The sequence below is a fragment of the Phyllostomus hastatus genome, unplaced genomic scaffold (assembly GCF_019186645.2).
Source record: "Phyllostomus hastatus isolate PE091 unplaced genomic scaffold, TTU_PhHast_1.1 phas_contig_113, whole genome shotgun sequence".
NCBI classification, from domain to species: domain Eukaryota; kingdom Metazoa; phylum Chordata; class Mammalia; order Chiroptera; family Phyllostomidae; genus Phyllostomus; species Phyllostomus hastatus.
Window position 1 is genome coordinate 17009845 of NW_025333530.1, and position 25929 is coordinate 17035773.

At 41.6% G+C, this 25929-nt stretch overlaps 1 protein-coding gene across 1 annotated transcript in view; it reads left to right on the plus strand.

The window, feature by feature from the left end:
* The first annotated feature begins 357 nt into the window (after window positions 1-357).
* OAF (out at first homolog) overlaps window positions 358-25929 on the plus strand; it is a 37839-nt gene continuing 12267 nt past the window's right edge. The window contains exon 1 of the mRNA XM_045839049.1: window positions 358-1100. Coding sequence (XP_045695005.1) covers window positions 837-1100 — 264 coding nt within the window. The 5' untranslated portion in view covers window positions 358-836. The remainder of the gene's footprint in view (window positions 1101-25929) is intronic.

Consider the following 25929-nt stretch of genomic DNA (forward strand, 5'->3'; position numbering starts at 1 on the left):
GCATCCAAAGAGGTACCCTGACTTACCAAGATCTCACATCCCAGGGGTGTCAAAACAGGCAACAAAATCAGCTCCCCTCTCCAAGAGAGGGCAATCAAAAGATTGAGTGCGAGATGAGGTCTGATTTTGCAGAAGCATTTTAAAAATCCGCTTTGTCAGAGAGACTAAAAGACCAAACAAAACCCCTAAACCAGCAAGCCCCATTATTTCATCCACGTGGCAAAGGAACAACTCAAAAAAAAAAAAAAAAGAAAAAGAAAGAAAGAAAGAAAAGGGAAAGGGGCGGGGTCAGAGTCCGGTCCCGCCCCTGCCAGGAGGAAGGGATTTACCCGAAAACCACCCCCGGACTCTGTCGCTGAGGGGACGCGGCAGGAAGGGGCAGAAATTGAGAAAGCCCCTTTCCCACAAAGCCGCTGTGCAGAGGTCCCCTCTCCTCCGGCCGCGGCTGGAGTGCGGGGAGCTACCGCAGGCCCTGTAAGGGTCGAAAGGTGCGCGGTCTCTTTAAGGCAGGTTTCTCTTTTCTGAAGGAAGTGACGGGGAGGGGCAGGGGGGGGGTGGGAATGGAATGAAAAGTGCAAAACAGCCCCTGAGCACCGGAGTCCGGAGCCGCGGGAGACGCGGGAGGGCAGAGGCTACCTTGGAGCTGCGGAGTATACACTGCGGGGTACAGTCTGTGTGTGAGTCCGTGCCACGCCTCCGGCGGCCCGCAGCTAAGCCCCCGAGGAGCGCTCTCAGGAGCCCCAAACTAGCCACCAACTTTGAGCGAAGTTTGTAGCGCCTCTCTCCGCCCTCAAGATCCGTGCTGAGGCCGCAGAGGGCGGCGGTGGCCCACGGGGATGCGCCCTTCAGGTTCTTGCGGACTCCCTACCGCGTCCCACGCGCTGCTAATGCTGCTACCGCTTCTGGTGCCACTATTGGGGGCGCCACGCGGCGTGAGCGCGGGGGCGGGCGCGCCCACTGAGCTTAGGGTCCGCGTGCGGCTGCCCAATGGCCAGGTGACAGAGGAGAGCCTGCAGGCGGACAGCGACAACGACAGCATCAGCCTCGAGCTGCACAAGCCCGACGGCACCCTTGTCTCCTTCATTGCCGACTTCAAAAAGGTGAGGCGCCCTCACTCTCCAGGGTGGGACCTTCAAGTCTGAGTGCCCGAGTCCCTCCCTATCACACTCAGGCCTAAGATAGAGACCAGAGGGACGCGATTTACCCAGCTTCACCCAGGGCTCTTCTCAACATCTCTTCACCCCGGGCCCCAGTGTCCAGACCTGGCCCCATCCTTCTCCCCAGGAACTACTCTGCTGCTCCCACCGAGCTCCCCCTCCAGCCTTTCACCTCCTTCCTCCAGGTGTCCAAGTCCTGTCTCCCTCCCTCACCAGCCTTTCTCCCACTTCCTCTTCCAGCTCTCCCCAGAACCTCCAGGTTCAGACCCTCTTTCAAAAGTCAATATTAATGACCTAGACTTCCTCTTGGAGTAATTTCTGTATCCTCTAGCGGGAGCGGGGGCGGGGCAGGGCGGGGCCGGATGGGATGTGGGTGTGTTGGGAATCCAGGGTCAGGATCTTGCTTTGTAACGAACTATAGAAATAATCCCTGAAAGTATAGTCTTTAGGTTCTTGCTTTGTGAACTAGATCAAGTCCTTTCCCTTCTCTGGGCCTCTTTTTTCGCCTGTGTACAGGACAATGAAGTGGCTCCAGGCCTTGTAGCCCTGACATCTTGGAGTCTGTGAACCACCTCTCCTGTTTCACTTTCCTAGGCTAGAGAGAGGGCGATGCTGGGCAGAACTAATTGTCCCAAGTCAAGGAGAAGCTACCTCTCCTTTTTGCTCTGGAAAGCTGGGAAGCTTGCAGCAGAATGACCTGGGTAGAAGCCCCAGATGAAGTCCACATGCTCTGAGAGAGATGCCACCCCTTACCATGCCTGGAAGGAGGGCTGGCTAACCCTCATGCTTTGGCCATGATTGTGGGAGAGTAGCAGAGACCAGCCTCTACTCAGTGTGTATGTTGTGGAGGGAACCAGAAGGTGGACCTGGCTCCCAAGGTTAGGGGGCATGGAGAGTGGAGATGCTGGAGTTTCTCAGCAAATAGGCCTGAAAAGGTGGTGAATGACTAACAATGACCCAGCAGCAGGAGTCCGAAGGAAAAGCCTGTGAGTGAGGTGTCTCTTCATCTCCTAGACGCCCCCGGCCCAATAAAAAGAGGCCCCATTGTATTTCTGGGGGAATGGGCAGGAGAGGCCAATTAGATAACTGGGCATGTGGGTTATGCCAGGGCTGTGGGACCACTGACTGAGCCACCTCTTTCTCCTCACTCTTAGAGTCTGGGAACTTGAGAGGAAAGGGGGCAGAGTTTGGGAGGCAACTTAGGAACCTAGTAAAATTGCCATAGATAACATGGGAGTATAGATCCAGTGGACCATAGAGTTTTGACTGCTCATCTGTGCCAGGACTACTCAGTTGTTATTGACATGGAACATAGGTGGACTATGAGAGAGAGATGGGGAGAGGGTGAGTGGCCATAGCTGGGAAGACTTGGTGGCCGTTTCTTACTCAGCAGACTCCAGATAGGTTCTCAGATTCAGGTATGTTTGCGTGTGGTGAGAGGGAAGCTGGTGGGGCCAGAACACCTCTGTCTTCCCCACCTGAACTCCAGGGAAATTTTGTCAAGTGTGTTCTTTTCCCAGAAAATTGAATAGTGGCTGGATCCCTCAGGAAGCCGATCTAATCTTCCCCTCCTACCTTTGCCCTTGAGCGTGAGCTCAGGCGAGGCTAAGCTTCCTACCTTCCTGTACCACTGTCCATTGTGCTCTGAGTTGAAACACTGAAGAGAGACTCTCCTCCATCCCTGGGACTTCTCCAGCAGCCAAGGCTGTGGGTGGGACGCCAGTGAAAGAGTTAACAGGTAGGGTTAAGCTTTTATAGCATCTAGCTACAGCAAGAAATATGTTATTGCCCTTCCCTGCAGGCAAGGGAAGCAGAGAGCTCATGTGGCAGTGCAGTGGAGGACTAAGGATTAGGGCTGAGAGTATAGTGGGAGGGTGACTGCCCAGTTAGAGACTGTTGTTGATTGCAAAAGTCCCATTGTAATTCCCACAGTGGTTCAAACCTGCACCCAGACTTCTGAAGTCCTTTTCAGGTTAGCTTCTGACCCAGAAGCTGGTGTTTCACACCTGTCCCTGGCATCTCCAATTTCATCCACAAGGACAGAAATTGGGAATGGAAGGCTCAGAAAGGGAACCAGCTCTCCAACATCCCCTCCAGCTCCTGGTTTCTCAGTCAATATGGGGCATAGAGGAGTTGGGGAATGCAAGGTGGCATCTGTAATATGTGGCAACCTTCACTCCCAGCCCAGTCCAAATCCTTCTGGGTAGATCTCTCTTGTTGCTTGCTCAGTTCTCAGGCCTATATAGAAGTGGTGGTTTTTCTTGTAGGAAAAAAGGCCTGGACATGGTGGTTCTTTTGTTTCATGTACCAAATCCATTTTTGGTGGTTTGGGAAAAATGCCTTAGTCTGCTTGGGAAAAGTTATGTTTGCCATTTTATCACCTTTGGCAGGCACCCAGGCTGAAATGAGAAAGACCCAATTTAATACTGGGCAAATTACAGGATTTCTGCAAGCCTTCATTTGTCCATCTGCAAAATGGGAGTAATATGGTATAAATCCCATGGCTATTGTGAGAACTAAATAGGAATGCATGCAAAATATTCACTATGTATTAGGTATTAATGCTAAGTTATCAAGAAATAGAAGCCACTAACTTTCATAAACGTGGCTCACATAGCATCACCTCATGGAACCTCCCTGCTAGGCTTGGGCTCAAAGAGATTTAATGCTGTATCCAAAGTCACATGGCAAGCCCACGCTGAACCTGGAGGAGATTTGAGTCCCTCACAGTAACCTTTTTTTAGACCCATGTGTTAGAGTTCTCTGGAGAAACAAAAACAGTAGAAACACATATAGAAACAAACATACACACACACACATATACATAAATATGCAGAAAGATTTTTTTTTCAAAAGCAGGAGATATTTATTTTTTAAAATTTTCACCCTGACTGGTGTGGTTCAGTGGATTGAGTGCATGCCTATGCCTGCGGAGCAAAAAGTTACTGGTTTGGTTCCCTGTCAGGGCTCATGCCTGGGTTGCGGGCCAGGTCCCCATCTGGGGGTGTGCAAGAGGCAACTGATTGAAGTTTCTCTCTGATATTGATGTTTCTCTCACTTTCCCTCTCCTTTCCCCTCTCTCTAAAAATAAATAACATCTTTCAAAAAATTTGCATTGACTTTATTGGGGTAACAATGGTTAATAAAATGATACAGGTTTCAGGTGTACAATTCTATAATACATCATCTGTATATTGTATTATGTGTTTATTACCCAAATCAAGTCTTCTGTCATCATTTACACCCCTCTATACCCTCCTCTGCCTCTTTCCACTTCCCTTTCCCTCTGGTAATCACCATACTGTTGTCTGTGTCTATGAGGGTTTTTATTTTATTTTTTATGCTTAATCCTTTCACATTTATCACCTGTAACTCTCCTCCGCTCTGATAGCTGTTAGTCTGTGTTCAATCTATGAGTATATTTCTATTTTGTTAGTTTATTGTTCATTAGATTTCACATATGAGTGGAATATTATGGTACTTGTCTTTCTCTGACTGGCTTATTTCACTTGGCATAATGTTCTCCAGGTCCATCCATGATGCCACAAAGGGTAAAATTTCCTTCCTTTTTATGGCTGAGTAGTATTCCATTGTGTAAATGTACCACAGCTTTTGTATTAACTCATCTTCTGATGGACACTTGGGCTGCTTCTAAATCTCGGCTATTGTAAATAATGCTACAATGAACATAGGGGTGCAGATATTCTCTTCAATAAGTGTTTTGGGTTTCTTTGGATATATTTCCAGAAGTGGAATCACTGGGTCATAAGGCAATTCCATTTTTAATTTTTTGGTATAACTCCATACTGCTTTCCACAGTAGCTACACCAGTCTGCATTCCCACCAACAGTACACTAGGGTTCCCTTTTCCCCACATCCTCACCTACACTTGTTGTTTGATTTATTTATGATAGCCTCTAGCAGACGTGAAGTGATATCTCACTCTGGTTTTAATTTGCATTTCTCTGATGATTAGTGACATTGAGCATCTTTTCATTTGTCTATTGGCCATCTATATGTTCTATTTGGAGATGTGTCTATTCAGGTCCATTGCCCATTTTTAAATTGGATTGTTTGGTATTTTTTGATGTTGTTATATAATTTATTTATAAATTGTGTATATTAACCCCCTGCTAGATGTGTCCTTGGCGCATATGTTCTCCCATTCAGTGGGTTGTCTTTTCATTTTGTTAATGGTTTCCTTTGCTGTGCCAAAACTTTTTAGTTTCATGTAGTCTCATTTATTTATATTTTGTTTTCCTTGCCTGAAAAGATATATCAGAAAAAATATTGCTACAAGAAATGTTTGAGATTTTACTGCCTATCTTTTCTTTTGGAATTTTTATGGTTTCACATCTTACATTTAAGTCTGTAACTCATTTTGAGTTTATTCTTGTATATGGTGGAAGGTGGTCTAATTTCAATTTTTTTGCACTTATCTAATTTTCCCAACACCATTTATTAATAGACTGTCTTTAGCCCATTGCGTTTTTGCCTATTTCATCAAATATTAATTGGCCGTAAAGGCATGGGTTTATTTCTGGGTTATTTATTCTGTTACAGAGATTTATATGTCTGTTTTTATGCCAGTACCATGCTGTTTTGATTCCTCCAAGTTTGTTCTTCTTTATCAAGGTTTCTGTGACTATTCAGTGTCTTTTGTGGTTCCATGTAAATTTTTGAAGTATTTGTTCTAGTTCTGTGAAATACACCATTGGTATACTTTTGAAAAATCATCCAGGGGTATGTTTTTATTGATTTTAGAAAGAGGCATGGAGATAGAGAAACATCGATCAGTTGCCTCCCGTATACACCCCAACCAAGGACCAAATGCAACCGTGGTATGTGCCCTGACTGGGAATCAAACCCACAACCTTTTGTTGTACAGGGATGATGTTCCAACCAACTGAACCACCTAGCCAAGGCTACACCATTGGTATCTTGATAGGAATTGCATTGAATCTATACGTTGCTTTGGGTAGCATGAACATTTTAATTATGTTAATTCTTCCTATCCATGAACATGGCATATGCTTCCATTTAATTTATATCTTCTTTGATTTCTTTCTTCAATGTGTTATCATTTTTCGAATACAGGTCTTTTATGTACTTGGTTAAATTTATTCCTAAGTATTTTGTCCTTTTTGATGCATTGTGAAAGAGGTGGTTTTGTTTCCTTTTCTAGTAGGTTTTTATTGGTGTATAAAAATGCAACTGACTTTTGTATATTTATTTTGTATCCTGCTACTCTACTGAATTCATTTATCAGTTCTAGTAGGTTTTGGTGGAATTCTTACAGTTCTCTACATACAGTATTATGTCATCTGCAAATGACGACAGCTTTACTACTTCATTTGCAACTTGGATGACTTTCATTTCCTCCTCTAGTCTAATTGCTGTGGCTATGACCTCCAGCACTCTATTGAATAAGAGTCATGAAAGCAGACATCCCTGTCTTGTTACTCATCTTAAGGAAATGCTTTTAGATTTTGCCCATTGAGTATGATGTTGGCTGTTGGTTTGTGATCAATGGTCTTTATTATGTCAAAGCATGTTCCCTCTATTCCCAGTTGCTGAAAGTTTTTATCATAAACGGGTGGTAGGTTTTACCAAGTGCTTTTTCTGAATCTTGATATGATTATGTGATTTTTATCCTTCACTTTATTTATGTAGTATATCATGTTTATTCATTAGCAGATATTGTACCAACCTTGCGTTCCCAAAATACTGATAAATCCCACTTGGTCAAGGTGTATGATCATTTTAGTATATTGCTGAATCTGGTTTGCTAATATTTTGTTGAGGATTTTAGCATCTGTGTTCATTAGGGATATTGGCCTATCTTGCTTTGTAGTGTTTTTATCTGGTTTTGGAATTAGGATAATGTTGGCCTTATAAAATGAGCTTGGGAGTCTTTCTCCTGAATTGTTTAGAATAGTTCGAGGATAGGTGTTAGTTCTTCTTTCAATGTTTGGTAAAATTCTTCCATGAAGCCCTCTGGTCCAGGACATTTGTTTGTTGGGAATTTTGTTATTCCTGCTTTAATTTCATTAGTTGTGCCCTGGCTGGCTCAGTTGGTTGGGCATCATCCCACAAAGTGAAAAGTCACCAGTTCAATTCCTGGTCATGGCACATGGCTGGGTTGTAGGTTCGATCCCCAGTCAGGGTGAATGCAAGGGCAACTGATCAGGCTTTCTCTCGTATATTGATGTTTCTCTCCCTTTCTTTCACCTTCTCTGTAGAATCAGTAAAAGAAAAAAAATTAAAATTCTAATTCTTCCTGATTCAGTTTTAAAAGATAATACTATGTTTCTAGAAATTTATTCACTGCATCCAGATTGTCCAGTTTGTTGGCATATAGATGTTCATAATGTTTTTTTACATTCCTTTGTATTTCTTTAAAGTCACTTGTTACTTCTCCTGTTTCATTTCTGGTTTTATTTATTTGGGTCCTCTCTCTTTTTCTCTTGACCTTAAAGGTTCATCAGTATTGTTTATCTTTGCAAAGAACCAGCTCTTGGTTTTATGGATCTTTTGTATTGTTTTTTTAGACTTTTACTTCATTTATCTCTGCTCTGATGTTTATTATTTGCTTTCTTTGGATCACTTTGAGCTTTGTATGTTGCTCTTTTTCTAGTTTCCTTAAGCATAAAGTTAAATTGTTTATTTGGTATTTTTCTTGTTTCTTGAGATAGGCCAATAATACTAAGATTCTCCCTCTTAGGACTGATTTTGCTGCCCCATAGATGATGGGTTTTTGTGTGTTCATTTTCTTTTGTTTCAAGGTATCTTTTGATTGCTTCCTTGATTTCATTGTTAACCCATTTATTATTTAGTAACATGTTAATAGCCTTCATGGCTTTGTGTATTTTTTCAGTATTTTTGTTGTGAATGATTTCTAGTTTCATACCATTGTTGTCAAAGAAGATGCTTGATATGATTTCAGTCTTAAATTTATTGAGACTTGTTTTGTGTCCTAACATGTGGTCTATACTGGAAAATGTCCCATGTGCCCTTGAAAAGAATGTATATTCTGCTGCTTGGGGTGAAATGCTCCTAAGATATCAATTAAATCCATATGATCTAGTGTGTCATTTAAGGCCACTGTTTTCTTCTTGATTTTCTGTCTGGAAGATCTGTCCATTGATGTCAAGTGGGTGTTAAAACCCCCACTGTAACTATATTTCTGTCCATCTCTCCCTTTATGTTTAAGATTTGCTTCATCTATTTAGGTGTTCCTATATTGTGTGCATAAATATTTACAAGGTTTATATCCTCTTGTTGAATTGATCCTTTTAGCATTGTGTAATGTCCTTTTGGTCTCTTGTTATGGCCTTTATTTTGAAGTCTTTTTTTTATCTGATATAACTATTGCTACCCCAGCTTTTTTTTTTTCATTTCTATTTGCATGAAATATGCTTTTCTAGCCCTTTACTTAGCCTGTGTGTGTCTTACATTCTGAGATGGATTTGTTGTAGACAGCATATGTATGGGTATTGTTTTCTTATCCATTCGAATACCCTAATATTTTTTATTGGAGCCATTTATATTTATAGTGATTATTTGTAGGTACATATTATTGCTTATAACTATGTTATTCTTTTTCTTCTCCTTTTTCTTTTTAAATTTGAGAATTGATTATAGAGAGAGAGGAGGGAATACAGAGAAAGAGAGACAAACATTGATTTTTTTTTCACCCTCCTTCTTTCTATTTTCTACCTGCCATCTATGCTACTTACTCTCTGTACCTTCCCCCCTCTCTCCCTCACCCACTCCCCTGTTGCTAACCCTCCATGTGATCTCCATTTCTGTAGTTCTGTTCCTGTTCTAGTTGTTTGCTTAGTTTGTTTTTGTTTTAGGTGTGGCTGTTAATAATTGTGAGTTTGCTGTCATTTTACTGTACATGTTTTTTATCTTCTTTTTCTTAGATAAGTGCCTTTAACATTTCATATAATAAGGGCTTAGTAATGATGAACTCCTTTAACTCAACCTTATCTGAGAAGCACTTTGTCTGCCCTTCCATTCTAAATGAAAGCTTTGCTGGATAGAGCAATCTTGGATATAGGTCCTTGCCTTTCATGACTTGAAATACTTTTTCCCAGCCCCTTCTTGCCTGCAAGGTCTCCTTTGAGAAATTAGTTGACAGTCTGATGGAAAATCCTTTGTAGGTAACTATCTCCTTATCTCTTGCTGCTTCTAGGATTCTCTCCATTTTAATCTTGGGTAAGGTAATTATGATGTGCCTTGGTGTGTTCCTCCTTGGGTCCAACTTCTTTGGGACTCTCTGAGCTTCCTGGACTTCCTGGAAGTCTATTTCCTTTGCCACATTGGGGAAGTTCTCCTTTATTATTTGTTCAAATAACTTTTCCTCTTGTTGCTCTTCCTCTTTTCCTTCTGGCACCCCTAAAATTCAGATATTGGAACGTTTAAAGATGTCCTGGATGTTCCTAAGCTTCTCCTCATTTTTCTGAACTCTTATTTCTTCCTTCTTTTCTGATTTGATGTTTCTTTCTTCCTTCTGGTCTACACCGTTGATTTGAGTCTCAGTTTCCTCCCCATCACTATTGGTTCCCTGTACATTTTCTTTTATTTCACTTAGCATAGCCTTCATTTTTTTTCATTTAATTTGCGACCAAATTCAACCAATTCTGTGAGCATCCTGATGACCAGTGTTTTCAGCTGTGCATCTGATGAGTTGACTATCTCTTGATTGCTTAGTTGTATTTTTTCTGGAGCTTTAATTTGTTCTTTCATTTGGGATTTTTTTTTTTGTCTTGATGTACCTGTTATGTAGTGAGAGGCGGAGCCTTAGGTGTTCACCTGGGCAGGGCAACCCATTCGAAGGGTTGTGACACTGTATGTGGGGCAGGGGTCTGAGAGGGAACAATGGCACTTGCTCCACTCTCTGCCAGTTTTCAGTCACTTCCCACACTTCCCCAAGCAAATTGGGCCCTTCTGGTGCTGATTCCCATGTGTGTGGGTTTGTCTATGTTCCAAGACCCTGTGGGTCTCTGCAACCAACTCTCCTGTGAGGCTGGAAGTTTCTCCCGCTGCCACCCCCAACCCCACAGGTGTTTTCAATCAGTGGTTTGAGGCTTTATTTCCAAACACTGGGACCCTGGGTTGTGTGGTCTGTCCCGCTACCCAGTTTTGCCTGGTTTATCTGCACGCGAATGTGGGACCACCGGTCCTCCAGCCACCTTGCGCCTTGCTTGCTGTGCCCTGCTCAACAAGCCTCTGTTTCACCACAAGTCCTCTCTGCCCTGGCTGCCCAACTCCACCGCTCCTAACAGTCTGGATGAATATGCCTTCTTTAACTCCTTGGTAGTTAAACTTCCATACAGTTTGATTTTCTGTCAGTTCTGGTTGTTTTTTGTTTTTAAATTGTCCTTCTTTTGGTTGTGTGAGGAGGCACAGTGTGTCTACCTACACCTCTATCTTGTCTGGAAGTCCATATCTGATTTTTTTTGTTACACTTATTTATGCATTGATTGGTTGATTTTTGTATGTGCCCTAACTGGGGAGCAAACCTTCAACCTTGGCGTGTTGGGACCATGCTCTAACCAACTGAGATACCTGACCATGGCAGTGGCTTCTTCTTCCTACTCTTCTTCCTTCTCTTCCTCCTTTTTCACATCCTCCTCCTCCTCCTCTTCTTCTTCACCCTTTAACATTTCTTGTAGCACTGGTTTGGTGTTAATGAAGTCCTTTAGCTTTTTCTTGTCTGGGAAGCTCTTTATTTCTCCTTCAATTTAAAATAATAGCCTTTAAGGGTAAAGTAGTCTTGGTTCCACATGCTTGTTTTTCATCACTTTGAATATTTTATGCTAGTCCCTTGTGGCCTAAAATGTTTCTGTTGAGAAATCAGCCAACAGTTTTATGGGAGCTTCCTTGTAGGTAACTGTCTTTCCCTTGCTGCCTTTAAGATTCTGTCTTTAACATTTGCCATTTTAATTATGTTGTATGTTGGTGTGGGCCTCTTTGTGTTCGTCTTGTTTGGGACTCTGTGTTTCCTGAACTTTGTGCCTTTTTCTTTCACCAGGTGGGAACACTTTCAGTCATTATTTCTATTTTTTTCCCTTTAAATATATTTTATTGATGATGCTATTAGAGTTGTTCCAGTTTTTTTCCTTTTGCCTCTCTCCACGCATTACCCCCATACCCTCCAGCAATTCCCCCCACCCATAGATCATGTCCATGAATCATGTATATAGGTTCTTTGGCTACTCCATTACTTATACTATTATTAACATCCCCTTGTCTATTTTGTACCTGACCACTTGTGCCTCTTAATCTCTGTACCTTTTCCCTCATTTTCCCCCTTCCCCTTCCCAACTGATAACCCTCCAAGTGATCTCTATGTCTATAATTCTGTTCCTGTTCTGCTTGTTTGCTTAGTTTGTTATTTGGATTCAGTTATTGAAAGTTATGAATTTATTGTCATTTTAGTGTTCGTCATTTTTATCTTCTTTTTCTTACATAATTTCCTTTAATATTTCATAGAATAATGGCTTGATGATGATGAACTTTAGTTTTACTATGTCTGGGAAGCACTTCCTTTGCCCTTCAATTCTGAATATAGCTTTGCTGGATAGAATAATCTAGGTGGTAGTTCCTTGGTTTTCATTACTTTAAATACTTCTTGCCAGTCCCTTCTTGCCTACAAAGTTTCTTTTGAGAAATCAGCTGACAGTCTTATGGGAACTCCTTTGTAGGTAACTCTTTGCTTTTCTCTTGCTGCTTTTAAGATTCTCTCTCTGCCTTTAACCTTTGGCATTTTAATTATGATGTGTCTTGGTGTGGTCCTCTTTGGATCCATCTTATTTGGGATTCTCTGTGCTTCCTGGACTTGTATGTCTACTTCCATCACCAAATTAGGAATGTTTTCTTTCATTATTTTTTCAAGTAAGTTTTCAGTTTCTTGTTTTTTCTCTTCTCTTTCCAGCACTCCTATGATTCAGATGTTGGTACATTTAAAGATGTACCAGAAGTTCTTAAACCTATCCTCATTTTTTTTTTTTCATTCCTTTTCCTTGTTTTGATTGAATGCTTTTTCCTTCCTTGTGTTCCAAATTGTTGTTTTGATTCTCAGCTCCATGCCCTCCACTGTTGGTTTCCTGTAGATTTTTATTTCACTTAATGCAGCCTTCATTCCTGTCTGGGTCTGTTTTATGTTATTGAAGTACCCAGTGAGTTCCTTCAGCACCCTGATAACCAGTGTTTTGAACTATGTATCTGATAGGTTGCTGATATCCACTTCCTTTAGTTCTTTTTCTGGAATTTTGTTCTATTCTTTCATTTGGGCCCTATTCATTTGTCTCCTCATTTTGGCATCCTCCCAAGGTTGGTTTTTTTTTTTTTTTTATGTGTGTATTAGGTAGAGCTGCCTTCACTTCCTGTCCTAGAAGTAGAAAAAGCACACCTGTTAAATTATATGGGGCAGAGCCTTAGGTAATCGCCAGGGCTGGGCAACCCATGTCACCATTCTGTTGCTCTGTGTGGGGTGGGTTCTCAGAGGGGTCAATGCCGCTCCCTGGCCACTGGAGTTATGTTCGGTAGGAAGCTGTCTCCTGCCACTCAACATTTCACTTTCTCCCCCTATGCCACTGGTGCCCTTCGAGCTGTTGTCCTGGTGCTGAATCCCAGAGAAGTGGGTCTGCATGAGTTCTAGGTCTTTGGCAAGCTCTTTAAGAGGAATCTTTTGAGAATCCCATAATTTCTTCTGCCACCTCAATCCCCATTGGTTTTTACAAACAGAAGTCATGAGGACTTATTTTCATGGTGCTGGAACCCTGGGCTGAATGGTCTGCACAGGGGCTGGGATCCCTTGCTCCTGAAGTATCCCTCCCATTTTTTATCCATCACCCTGGATGTGGGATGGCCTGTTCTGTTTTCATGTCTTTCTGTGCCTCTCTGCCCCTCTTCCCCATCTGGATGAATGTGGCTTCTCTAAATCCTGGTTGTTGGACTTCCACAGAGCTTAATTTTCTGACAGTTTTGGGTGATATTTGTTTTGTAGTCTACTTGTTTGTTTTGTTTGTTTGTTTTTGTTTTTGCTATAGTTGTGCACGGAGGCCAGGTGTGTTTATCTATGCCTCCATCTTGACTGGAAGTCCATATTTTATATTTTTACTTAAATTGGACCAGTGCAGCATTGTTGCTACCGGGGCAAAGCAGCTGCTCCCCGTGGTGGCCTACTGGACAAAATATCCACCCTCCCTTCTAGAACAGAGTCCCTTTTTATAGGAGGTTAATAGTAAAACCATAAGGTAGGTTGTCACGTAGACCACCATAGAAATAATGCATTCTTAAGTTAACAGATCCAGATCCCTATCTTTTACAGTGAACAGTTCTCCACATTGATGTGAACATCACTGATGGCCAAGGTTCCACAGTAACTTTCAGTTCTTTTTATGTTTTTGCAGTAATGGTTCTTCAAATTCAAGAAAGTCATGGCCCATAGCGCATTGGGCTGGTCCTGAGAGCCGGTGTGCCCCCAGCTCAGTGCTCATTCATTGCCTGATGCCTGGCTGGCCCATTTTTAGTCATTATTTCTTCAAATAGATTCTTAGTCCTCTGTTCTCTCTCTTCTCGTTCTTGCACCCCTGTGATGTGGATGTTGTTAACATTTCTAGTTGTCCCAAAGGTCTCTTAAACTATTCTCATTTTTTGTATCCTTTTTTCTTTTAATTTAAATATTTTATTGTTTGTTATTTCAGTTGTCCCAATTTTTCCTCCTTTGCCCCCCTTCACCCAGCCCACACCCCTCCCGCAGCCAATCTCTGCACCGTTGTCCATGTCTGCAGATCCTTCATGTATGTTCTTTGACTAATCCTTTCACCTTCTTTCAACTAGTCCCCATTTCCTCCATCCTCTCTTACAACTGTTAGTCTGTCCATGCTTCAATGCCTCTAGTTTTATTTTACTCATTAGTTTATTTTGTTCATTAGATTCCAGTTATAAGAGAGATCATATGGTATTTGTTTTTCACCAGCCGGTTTATTTCACTTAGCAAGATAGTCTCTAGTTCCATCCATGCTGTCACAGTAAGTACAAATTCCTTCTTTTTTACTGATGTGCAGTATTCCATTGTACAAATGTACCATGCCTTTTTTTTTTATCTACTCTACTACTGATGGGCACTTAAGCTGTTTCCAAATCTTGGCTATCAAAAATAGCACTGCTATGAAAATAGATGTGCATATGTTTTTTGAATTGGTGTTTTGGGGTTCTTAGGATATATATATTCACAGCAGTGGAATTGCTGGATCAAAAGGCAGTTCTATTTTTAATTTTCTAAGGAAATTCCATACTGTTTTTTATAGTGGCTGCGTGAGTCCAAATTCCCACCAATAGTGCACTAGGGTGCCTTTTTCTCCACATCCCTGCCAGCAGTAGTTGGTTGCTGATTTATTAATGATTTCCATTTTGTCAGGTGAGAGGTGATATTTCATTGTGATTTTAATTTGCATCTCTCTAATGGCTAGCGATGTTGAGCATTCTTTTCATATGCCTATGGACCATCTGTATGTCCTACTTGGAGAAGTGTCTGTTCAGGTCCTTTGCCCATTTTATGGTTACATTGTCTGTCTTCCTGGTATCTAGTCAGATAAGTTCTTTACATATTTTGGAGATTAAACCCTTGTCCAATGTATCATTGGCATATGTTTTCCCATATATTGGATTCCCTTTTCATTTTGATGATAGTTTCTTTTGCTGTGCATAAGCTTTTTAGTTTGATGTGGTACCAATTATCTATTTTCTCATTTGTTTCCCTTGCCCTAGAAGATATATTGGCAAGATATATTGGCAAGATATATCTTGCTACACAAGATATCTGAAATTTTACTGCTGATGTAATTTATCCATTCTGAGTTTAGTCTGGTGTATGATGTAAGATGGTGGTCTAGTTTCATTTTTTGCATGTGCTAGGCAAGTTCTTCCAACACCATTTATTTCAAGAGGCTGTCTTTACTCCATTGTTGGCTTTTGCCTCCTTTGTCATATATTAATTGATTGACCTTAAAGACATGAATTTATTTCTGGGCTCTCCATTCTGTTCCATTGATCTATATGTCTGTTCTTACACAAGTACCAGACTGTTTTAATTATAGTTGCCTTACAGTATAGTTTGATATCAGGTTTGTGATCCCTCCAACTTTGTTCTTCTTTCTCAAGATTCCTGAGGCTATTCAGGGTCTTTTTGTGGTTCCATATAGTTTTTTTTAATATTCTATATCTGTGAAATATGCCATTGGTGTTTTAATAGGAATTGCATTGAATCTATAGATTGCTTTGGGTAGACATTTTAATGTTAATTCTTCCAATCCATGAACATGGTATATGCTTCCACTTGTATCTGCCTCAATTTCTTTCTTCAGTGTTCTGTAGTTTTCCAAGTACAGGTTTTTTGCCTCCTTGGTTAAATCTATTCTTAGGTACATTATTTCTTTGTTGCTGTTGCAGTAGCAAATGGGATTATTTTCTTAGTGTCACTTGCTGATAGTTCATGCTTGGTGTATAAAAATGCTATCATTTTCTAAATGTTGACTTTTATCCTGCTATTTTGCCAAATTCATTGATTAAGTCAAGCAGTATTCTGATGCAGTCTATAGGGTTTTCTAAGTATAATATTATGTCATCTGTGAATAATGACAATTTACTTTTCTTTTTCCAGTTTGGATGCCTTTTATTTATACTTCTTGTCTGATCGCTGTGGCTACAGCTTGCAGTACTATGTTGAATAAGACTGGTGAAAGCAGACATCCCTCTCTTGTTTCTGATCTTAAGGGAAATGCTTTTAGTTTTTGTCATTTAGAATAATGTTGGCAGTAGCTTTTCCTATATAGCCTTTATGATGTTTTAGGATGCTCCTTCTATTCCCACTTTGCTGAGTTTTGTTGTTTGTTTGTTTGTTTGTTTGTGGGGTTTTTTGTCATAAATGGGTGCTAGATTTTATCAAATACCTTTTTCTGCATCTATTATATGATCTTGTGATTTTTGTCTTTCATTTTGTTTATTGGACATATCACATTTTCTGATTTGTGAATATTGTACCAACCTTGCATTCCTGGGATAAGTCCCACTTGATCATAGTTTATGATCTTTTCTAATGTATTACTGGATCCAGTTTGCTAACATTTGTTGAGCATTTTAGCATCAATGTTATTCATAGATATTGGCCTGTAATTTTCTTTCTTTGTTGTGCCTTTACCTGGTTTTAGAGTTAAGATAATACTGGCCTCATAAAAAGAGTTTGGAAGTCTTTCTTCTTCTTTAATTTTTGGGGATTGTTTGAGAAGGACAAGTATCAGTTCTTTTTTGAATGATTATTAAAATTCACCTGTGAAGCCATCTGGTCCAGGACTTTTGATTTATGGGAGTTCTTTTATTTCTTCTTCAGTTTCATTAGTTGTTCTTGGTTTATTCTGGTTTTCTGTTTCTTCCTGATTCACTTTTGGAAGATTTTATGTTTCTAGAAATTATCCATTTCACCCAGGTTGTCCAATTTCTTGGCATATTGTTGTTCATAGTATTTATATTTCTGTGGTATCAGTTGTTACTCTCCTGTTTCATTTCTGATTTTATTTATTTGGGTACTCTCTCTTTTGTTCTTGATGAGTCTGGTTAAAGATTCATTAATTTTATTTATCTTTTCAAGGAACCAGCTCCTGTATTCATTGATCCTTTGGATGGTGTTTTTAGTCTCTATGTCATTTCTGCTGTGATCTTGATTATTTCCTTCCTTCTATTCAATCTGGGCTTTGTTTGTTGTTTTTCTAGTTCTTTTAGGGATAGGGTTAGGTTGTTTATATGTAATTTTTCTATCTCCTTTAGGTAGGCCTGCTATGCTATGAAATTTCCTCTCAGGATTGCTTTTGCTGTGTCCCATAGGTTTTGAGTTTGAGATTTTTGTGTGTCCGTTTTCTTTTGTTTTAAGATTTTATTTATTTTTATTTTTAGAGAGAGGGAAAAGGAGGGAGGAGAGGGGGAGAAACATCAATGTGTGGTTGCCTCTTGCGCACCACCCACCTGGGAACCTGACCTGCAACCCAGGCATGTGCCCTGATGGAGAATCAAACTGGTAACCCTTTGGCTCGCGGGCTGGCACTCAATTCACTGAGCCACATCAGCCAAGGCTGTGTGTTCATTTTCATTTGTTTCCAAGTACTTTTATATTTCCTCCTTGATCTTATTGTTGACACATTTATTATTTATTACATGTTATTTAGCCTCCATGTATTTGAAGGTTCTTGAGTGTTGCGTGCGGGTCACCGGCCAGCAGTGACCACGGAACGCTGTGGATGGCTCGTCGAAACACACGCGAGAGAAAACAACACATGCACAGAGACAAACTAGTTTCTGTGGGGAAGTAGGGACGAAATGGCCACCCCCCCCAGTGGGGGAGCGCGCCGATTTACCGTCCATACCTGCTTTTATTAGGCTCATTTTGCATAATAATTCAGGTAAAGTACAGTACTCATTAGGGGGAAGTAAGGAACTATAGAAAACAAAGAACTCTGCCGGTCTATTGAGTTGGGGTTCAAAGAGCTGTAAGACTAAGGAACAAATTAACTTCCTCCTAAGACTCTTCTCATTCAACTGAGAGCATTCTAAACAAAGAAGGTTTCACAGTAATTTACATATTCTTTCTTAGGCCTGATCACCCCGGGAAATCCTCACTTCTCAGTACCGAGCTGTACCACCCTGTCATTGTTTCAGGCTTAGGTGGAGCAAGGGAACTAAGGCAACCAAGAGATAAGGAGATTTTCTCCCAGACGCTGAGAACTCAGACTTTGTCAAAGCCGAGGAGCGAGGGTCCATCACCCCCTTTTGCTGCAGCCCCCCCAAGTCCTTCTTTTGGGGGGCCTCCCAAAGTGATCGTGCCTGGCTTAGGTCGTCTCCCCCGTGGGGAATCTTACCCGTCTTTGGCTAACCGACCAAGCTTTTTGGGGGTTCAGTCATGAATAAAGCAGCAGAAGCAGCATTCCTGCCAGGGAGATAAGCTTTTGTCTCCTTGCTGGCTCACGGTTCCAAGGGCGTTCCCTTAGCTTTAGCCTAGGCAGGGGTTTCAGCCTCTGATACCAGTCAGGGCGGCTCCCAACACTTGAGTTTTTATTGCAGTTAATTTCTAGTTTTAAGCCATTGTGATCCAAGAGAATGTTTGATATGATTTCAGTTTTCTTGAATTTGTTAAGACTTATTTTGTGCCCTACCATGTGGTCTATCTTTGAGAATGATCCACATGCACTTGAGAAGAATGTGCATTCTGTTGCTTTGGATGAAATGTTCTGTTCATGTCAATTAAATCTATTCAATCTAGTTTGTCATTTAAGGTACCTGTTTCCTTCTTCATTGTTTGTCTGGAAGATCTACCCATTGATGACATGGGGTGTTCAAATCCCCTACAATGACTGTATTGCTGTTAATCTCTTTCTCTAAGTTCTCCAAGTTTTTCTTTTATACGAGTCCTTTCCAGGGAAAGTCCAGCCATTGTTAATACAACGAGAATGGTCTGCATGACATCAATATCACCTGGCAATCAAGGAACATGGACTGGAATGCACATACATAAAAAATGACAACTTCACTGTACTAGTCAGTGGGGGCAGTAGATACCATTGAGTGAGCATGTGTACTGTGTGGGCATCACATTCAAAATGACTGAGCAAGTAGAGCAATGAATCTGTATCAAATTTTGCATTAAGCTTGAACATTCCTGCATGGAAACTATTCAGATGATTAAGAAGGCCACAGCTATGAGCAATTGGTGATTGGCAGCTTCATCATGAGCAGTATGCCTGCTCATGCCTCATATCTCCAGCAGAGTTTTTTTTTTTGCAAAACATCAAATCCCCCAGGTGACTCAGCCTCACTACAGCCCAGGTTTGTCACCCTGTAACTTCTGCCTTTTCCCCAAACTAAAATCACTTTTGAAAGGGAAGAGATTTCAGGCCATCAGTGAGATTCAGGAAAATACAACAGAGTAGCTGATGGCAATTGGGAGAACTGTGTGAGGTCCCAGGGTGCCTTCTTTGATGGGGACTGAAGTGTCATTGTCCTATGAATAGTGTTTTTTGTATCTTGTATCTTCTTCAATAAGTGTCTCTATTTTTTCATATTACATGGATGTATACCTTCTGGACAACCTTATATGTAGGTGCCCCTCTATTGGATGCATATATGTTTACAAGGATTATATCCTCCTGTTGGATTGATCCCTTTAGTATTGTGTAGTGATTTTCTTTGTCTCTTGTTTGACCCTTGTTTTGAGGTCTAATTTTGTCAGGTATAGGTATTGCTACCCCAGCTTTTCTTTCATCTCCATTTGCATGGGATACCTTTTTTCATTCCTTCACTTTTAGCCTGTATAAATCTTTTTTTCTGAGGTGGGTTTCTTGCAGACAGCAATTATGTAGGTCATGTATTCTTATCCATTCAGCTACCCTTTGTCTTTTGATTGGAGCATTTAATCCATGCACATTTAAGGTTATTATTGATAGGTACTTATTTATTGCCATTTTTGCCCTTTGAACCTGTATGTATGTGTGTCTGTATTCTTAAGGAAGTCCCTTTAGCTTCTCTTGTGATGCTGACTTGGTGGGAATGTACTCCTTTAGCCTTTCATAGGGGGCTTCTGGTAAGCTCTTTATTTTGCCTTCCATTTTCAATGAAAACCTTGCTGGGTAGAATAGTCTTGGTTTTAGATACCTGCTTTTCATTACTTGGAATACTTCATGTCAGTCTCTCTGGCCTGTTGAGAAATCAGCTGACAGCCTTATCAGAGCTCCATTGTAGGTAACTGTTTCTCTCTTGCTGCCTTTAAGATGCTGTCTTTATACTTCTGATTTTAATTATGTTGTGTCTTGGTGTGGATCTCTTTGGGTTCACCTTGCTTGGGACTCTCCATGTTTCCTGAACTTGTGTGACTTTTTCCTTTTGTAGGTTAGGGACATTTTCTGTCATTATTTCTTCAGAAAAGTTTTCTATCCCTTGCTCCCTTTCCTTTCCCCTTCCCTTTCCCCCTTCCCTTCCCTTCCCTTCCCTTTCCATCCCTATCCTTATCCCTATCCCTATCCCTATCCCTATCCCTATGATAGTGAATATTGTTATGTTTCATATTGTCCCAAAGCTTCCTTAAACCATCCTTGGTCTTTTTAAGTCTTTTTTCTTTTTGTTGCACTGTTATTTTTTCCTACCTTGTCTTCTAAATCACTGATTTGATCCTCTGCTTTGTTAAGCCTGCTTTTGTTTGTTTTAAAGATTTTATTTATTTATTTTTAGAGAGATGGGTAAGGAAGGGAGAAAGAGAGGGAGTGAAACATCAATGTATGGTTGCCTCTAGCACACCCTATACTGGGGATATGTCCTGCAACCCAGGCATGTGCCCTGACTGGGAATCAAACCGGCAATGCTTTGGCTTGAGGCCTGCACTCAATCCACTAAGCTATACCATCTAGGGCAAGCCTGCTTTTAATACCTTCTAGTGTATTCTTCATATTAGATATTGCATTCTTCATTCCCAACTGATTCTTGTTCATAGTTTTATGTCCTTTCTCATGCTGATGTAGTTCTTACTAAGTTCTTTGAGCATCCTTATAATTATTACTTTGAACTCTATTCTGATAATTTGCTTGCCTCAATTTCATTTAGCTCTTTTTCTGGGGATTCCTCCTTCTGTTTTGTGTGGAAGTTGTGTCTTTGTCTGCCTGTTTTAGCTCTCTCTTTGTTTGTTTCTATGTATTAGATAGATCTGTTTGGACTCTCTGTCTTTGTGGGGCGGACTTATGTGATAGGAGTCCTGTGGGACCCCGTGGTTCAGTCTCCTTGATCTCCTGAGTCGGATGCTCTATGAAAGAAAGTCCTTTGTGTGGGTTATGTGGGCTCTTCTGTTACTGGGTTGGCCAAAATGTCCATTTAGTTTTTTCTATAAAATAAATGACACATACTCCATTTTCACCAATAACTTTTTGATTTGGATATTTTGAGTATGTTGGCCATCTCCCACTATTGGCTTCTAGTTGGTGGAGGCCAGGGGTGCTGCTATACATCTTCTAATACATAGGGCAGCCCTACAGCAAAGAATTATTTGGCCAAAATGTCAATAGTACAAGAAACTTTGAAAACCACTTTTGATACATTTTTATCAGTCACAACACCTTCTACAAACACTGCACAAATCTTTTTTGGTGTTTCAGTTGTGTTTTTACGTTTTTTGAAATAATAAAGGATAATACGCCAAAAATGTGTATTTTCTTCCAACTTTACTATTAAAATGGCTGCTCTAAATTCACCAATTTTGATAATTTCTTTTAAGTGCATGCTGATAGGACAGCTGTCACAACTATAGTCTAATAAAATTGTTTCAACTGAAGTTAAAGACAACTAAGTACTACTAGAGCCATTGTACAGAAAAAAACTGAAAAAACTTTTTGGTCAACCCAATATTTGGGCCTGATTTTTGTTGGCCCATTCATTGGTAGAATCTCTCCCGGCTGACTGACTGAGAGGCTCAGCCCCCACCATGTCTTGCACGTGGTTGTACAGGTGCTGATAGAACAAAGCAAAACACCACCAAAACCAAAACAAAACAAGTAAAAAAAAATCCAAGAGTAGCAAAATCAACAACAAAAGGGCAAAGGAAAGTAAAGTGAAATAGAATAGGAAAGAAAGGTGGGGGGGAGAAAAAGAAGAAATAGGAGAAGACCAAAGGAAATAAAAGGGATTATGAAAGGAGAAAAGTAAGAGAACTAATACAAGTAATGAATAGAGAGGGGGAAAATGGGAAAAAAGGGACAAGGAAAGAGAATAACAAAAATAAGAAAAAGGAAGAAGGGAAAAATGGAGTAAGCAAAGGTAAGAGTAAAATAAGTGTTTTGAAAGAAAAACAGCAACAAAAATAGAAAGAGAAAAAAATTTAAATGAAAAATAACAGAAATCATCTTAGCAGAGTTTAGTTCCTGCCTGCTGGGTTTTCCCTTTGGATATACCTCTGATGTTGTATATAAGCCAATTATCAGATGCTGTCCACATTTAGCCCTTAGCAACCTGTTGGAAGCTACAAGCTATCCACAATTTGTAGCTGTTTTCTCCAGGCTTAGCTGTACACAGGATGGGCCAAGCTGCATTGCAGAGCTGGCTTTTGTCAGCACTGAGTCCAAGGGTGGGTCAGCAAACATCCCAGGCACCACAGGATTTGCCTCCATCTGGCTCTACCTGCTGGCCTGCTGTCTTAGACTAGTTGCTGACCTGTTTCTGAGAAGGTTTCTGGTGGAATCAGGGGGGTGGGAGTCCTGGATCACCCATAGGAGGTGCCTTTTGAGACTTCAGGGAAGGTAGTGTGTTGTTCCGCTATACCTGAGTCCCTCATCTGAGTCTGTCTGGGATTATTTCTTTGAACTCTGCAGGGTGGAGCCCCAAGTAGGCTAATAGGCCTTTGGGGCCCAGATTTGGGGTCTGCCAGAAATCAGGAGGTGTTTCTATGGCTCTCCTTTAATAAGGAAGCTCTGGTTTTGTTCCCAGGAAAGCATATTGAATGGCTGCACACTAAAACTAGTCTCTGATACCCCAAATCTGTGTATGTGCTGTCTCCTCAGTAGGGGTTTAAGATGCAGGATGGGAGGAAAAGAAAGAAGAAAAGAAAATAACCAAACCAAACCAAACAAAAAAGATATGCAGGATTGGGCAAGCATAATTCCAGAGTTTGGGATGAGTGGTGTCTCACAGGGTGAGGTAATTGATTTTCCCCTAGGAAGAGCTTGCTTTTCTCAAGAAACATGGCTGCTACAGTATCAAAGTATATCTTGGCACAGATATCCTCATAACTGCTTCCCAAAATCTGTCCCTAGTTCCTTCTACTATAGACTCTTCTTGCTTCTGGCACAACTCCAGTCCACCTAGCCTTCCCTTCGCCTGACCCCAAGGTGAATGGTTGTGAACACAAAACCTGTGCTTTGGCCCCTTTAAGAAAAAAAAAAAATAGTGGCTTTGTCTCCAGCAGGCTGTCTCTGCAGCAGACAAACCTACCCCCCAAATTCCCCCAACAACCCTTCTCTGCTAGATGCTATGTGAGCCCTGATCCTGGCACCAGAGCTGCTCCATGCTTGGGAGCCCAGTCTGGGGTCCAGGCTTCTCTCATCTTACGGAAAGCTCCCACAGTCATTCCCTAAGCTTGGCCTGCAACCCATGGGAATGGAGGTGGCCCCTTCATGTCCCTGCCCTTCTTACCAGTCTAATTTGTTTCTGGCTATTCTTGGTTAAAAGTTTGTTTTTCAGGAAGTCTTCGGTTATTTATTTCAGGTGGCTGTTCTCCTCTTTTGTTTTATTTCCAGTTTTGTGCTAGGAAAAGGTGCAAGAAAGATCTACTCTGCCACCATCTTGTGATCCCTCTATGTATTCTTTTTTTTCTTTCTGCTGCTCTGATTGTGTTGTTTTTCTGCCTTGTCTTCCAAATTGCCGATTCGATCCTGTGCTTCATTCAACCTACTATTTATTTTCCTTCCAGTGTTTTCTTGATGTCAGATATTGTATTCTGCATATCTGAGTGTTCCTTTTTTATGGTTTCGATATCTTTTTATGCTTGCGATCTCATTGTTAAAGTTTTCAGTAAGTTCATTGATCGTCGTTACAACCATTTTTTTAAACTCTGTATCTGATAAATTGCTTGCCTCCATTTCATTCTGCTCTTTTTCTGGAGATTGCTTTTGTTCTTTCATTTAGGGTAGATTTTTTTTGTCTCCCCATTTTGGCTGCCTCTTTGTGTTAATTTTTATGTTTTAGGTAGTTCTGCTATGTCTCCTAGTCTTGGTAGGGTGGCCTTATGTAGTAAGTGTCCTATAGACCCAGTGACACAGTCTCCTTGATCACCTGAGCTGGGTGTTCCAGGAATGTCCCTGTGTGGGTTATGTGGGTCCTTCTGTTGTAATTGAGTCTTGATTGCTATTGTTTTTTTCATGTATGGGGTTGACCATCAGGCTGGTGGACTGTGTGGATCAACCCCAACCACAGTATACAAGCTGCTGTGTAGGTGCTAACCATACAAAGTGGAATTTGCTGCAGGTCTGATGCCTGTCGACACTTCCCTATGATATACTGCTTGTGATGCTAATTGGATTCTGCTGTGATGTTGTCCGAAGCTGGCTACCTACTGTGTTGTTTCTGGGACCTCTTGGGAAGAGCTCTAGTGCAGACCAATGTCAGATACTGCTTGTGACTGTCCCTAAACAACCTGTTTGGAGCTACAAAGCCATCCACAGTTTGTGGCTGTCTCCGCTGAGCTTGGGTGTGCACAAGAACAACCAAGATGTTCATCAAGGCTCGTTTTTACCAACACTGAGCCCAGGGGAAGGTCAGCAAAAGTCCCAAGGTATCCTGAGATCTGTCTCTGCCTGTTGACTGGCTATAGGCTCAGTCACTGAAAGAGCCACTGGTGGTTCTCAAGTTGCATGAGGTAGGTTCTCAGTGAGTCACCAGGTAGGGGCAAGTGCTGTTTCCCAGATTGATACAGGTTCACACTCAGTGCCACTGCTGGGTCTGAGGTCATTCAGCAATTGTTCCAGGGTACACCAAGTCTAACTGCTACCCACCTGGTGCCCACAGACCTTTGTGGTGGAGTGGGGGTCCCAGGAAGTCATCACGGTAAGGCTACAGAGTTTACCAGTCCCAAACAGACCAAGATTTGGCTGTATGAAGGGAAGGCTCTACACTGATTAGATCTGTGAGGGAAAAATGGCCTCTGGCCTACAGCTGCACAACTCAGTTTGTCCAAGATTCTTCCAGGAGCCTGAACTCAGCAGGGTGGGGCTAGTGGATCTTCCATGAGGGGTTGGTGCTGGTCAGGATTGGGGAAGGTAGGAGGAGTGGCCCCTGCCCCAGAGCCACACAACTCAGTCTGTCCCAGCTTCTGCCAAACAGAGTGGGGCCACCAGGAGTTGGGAAGGTGGAGCCTCTGGGAGCTTAGATGGTGGGGCTAATGCATCTCCCATGAGGGGTAGGCACAATCAGGTTCATGGGAAGGTAGAGATTTATTATGAGGGATTGGCTCCCACAGTTATGGAGTCTAAGTCCCATTATCTGCCATCTGCTAGTTGGAAACCCAGGAAAAACACTGATGTAGTTCTAGCCTGAGTTAAAGCCTGAGAACTAGGTGCACCACTGTCTGAGGGCAGTAGAAGATGGATGTCTCAACTCAATCGGAGCCAATTTACCTTCCCTCCACCTTTTTGTTCTATTTACACCTTCAATATTTAGATCGGATGATGCCCACTCATGTTGGTAAGGGCTATCTTTACAAATTCTGCTGATTCAAATGCTAATCTCTTTGGGAAACAGCCTCACAGAAACACCCAGAAAGAATGTTTGCCAGCTTTCTTAACCCAGTCAAGTTGACACACAAAATTAATTACACTCCAAATTTCTAGCCAGCCTTGCAGAACATGCAGCAGTCACCCTTGTCCTGTCAGTCTACCCAGGACAGCATTAAGTCCCTTGTGCTGGGTACATTGCAGCCTTCTGTCTGGCTGATCTTGCTTACCCCACCTAGCCCCTTCTATGGCCCCTCCCATCTTCTGTTTGCCTCTTCCAAGAGCAAGGTTCCAACAGGATCTGTCTGGCTCTCCCCATGCTGCCACACTGAACAAGAAGCTGATGAAGCAGTAACTCTAATCAATCTACTGTAGGATGTATAGCCTGGAGTCCAGGCAAGGATTATAAACTCCACAAGTAGCTTGGAGCTATTAAATGGCCATTGTGCATTACTGCAAGTCTTGCCCAA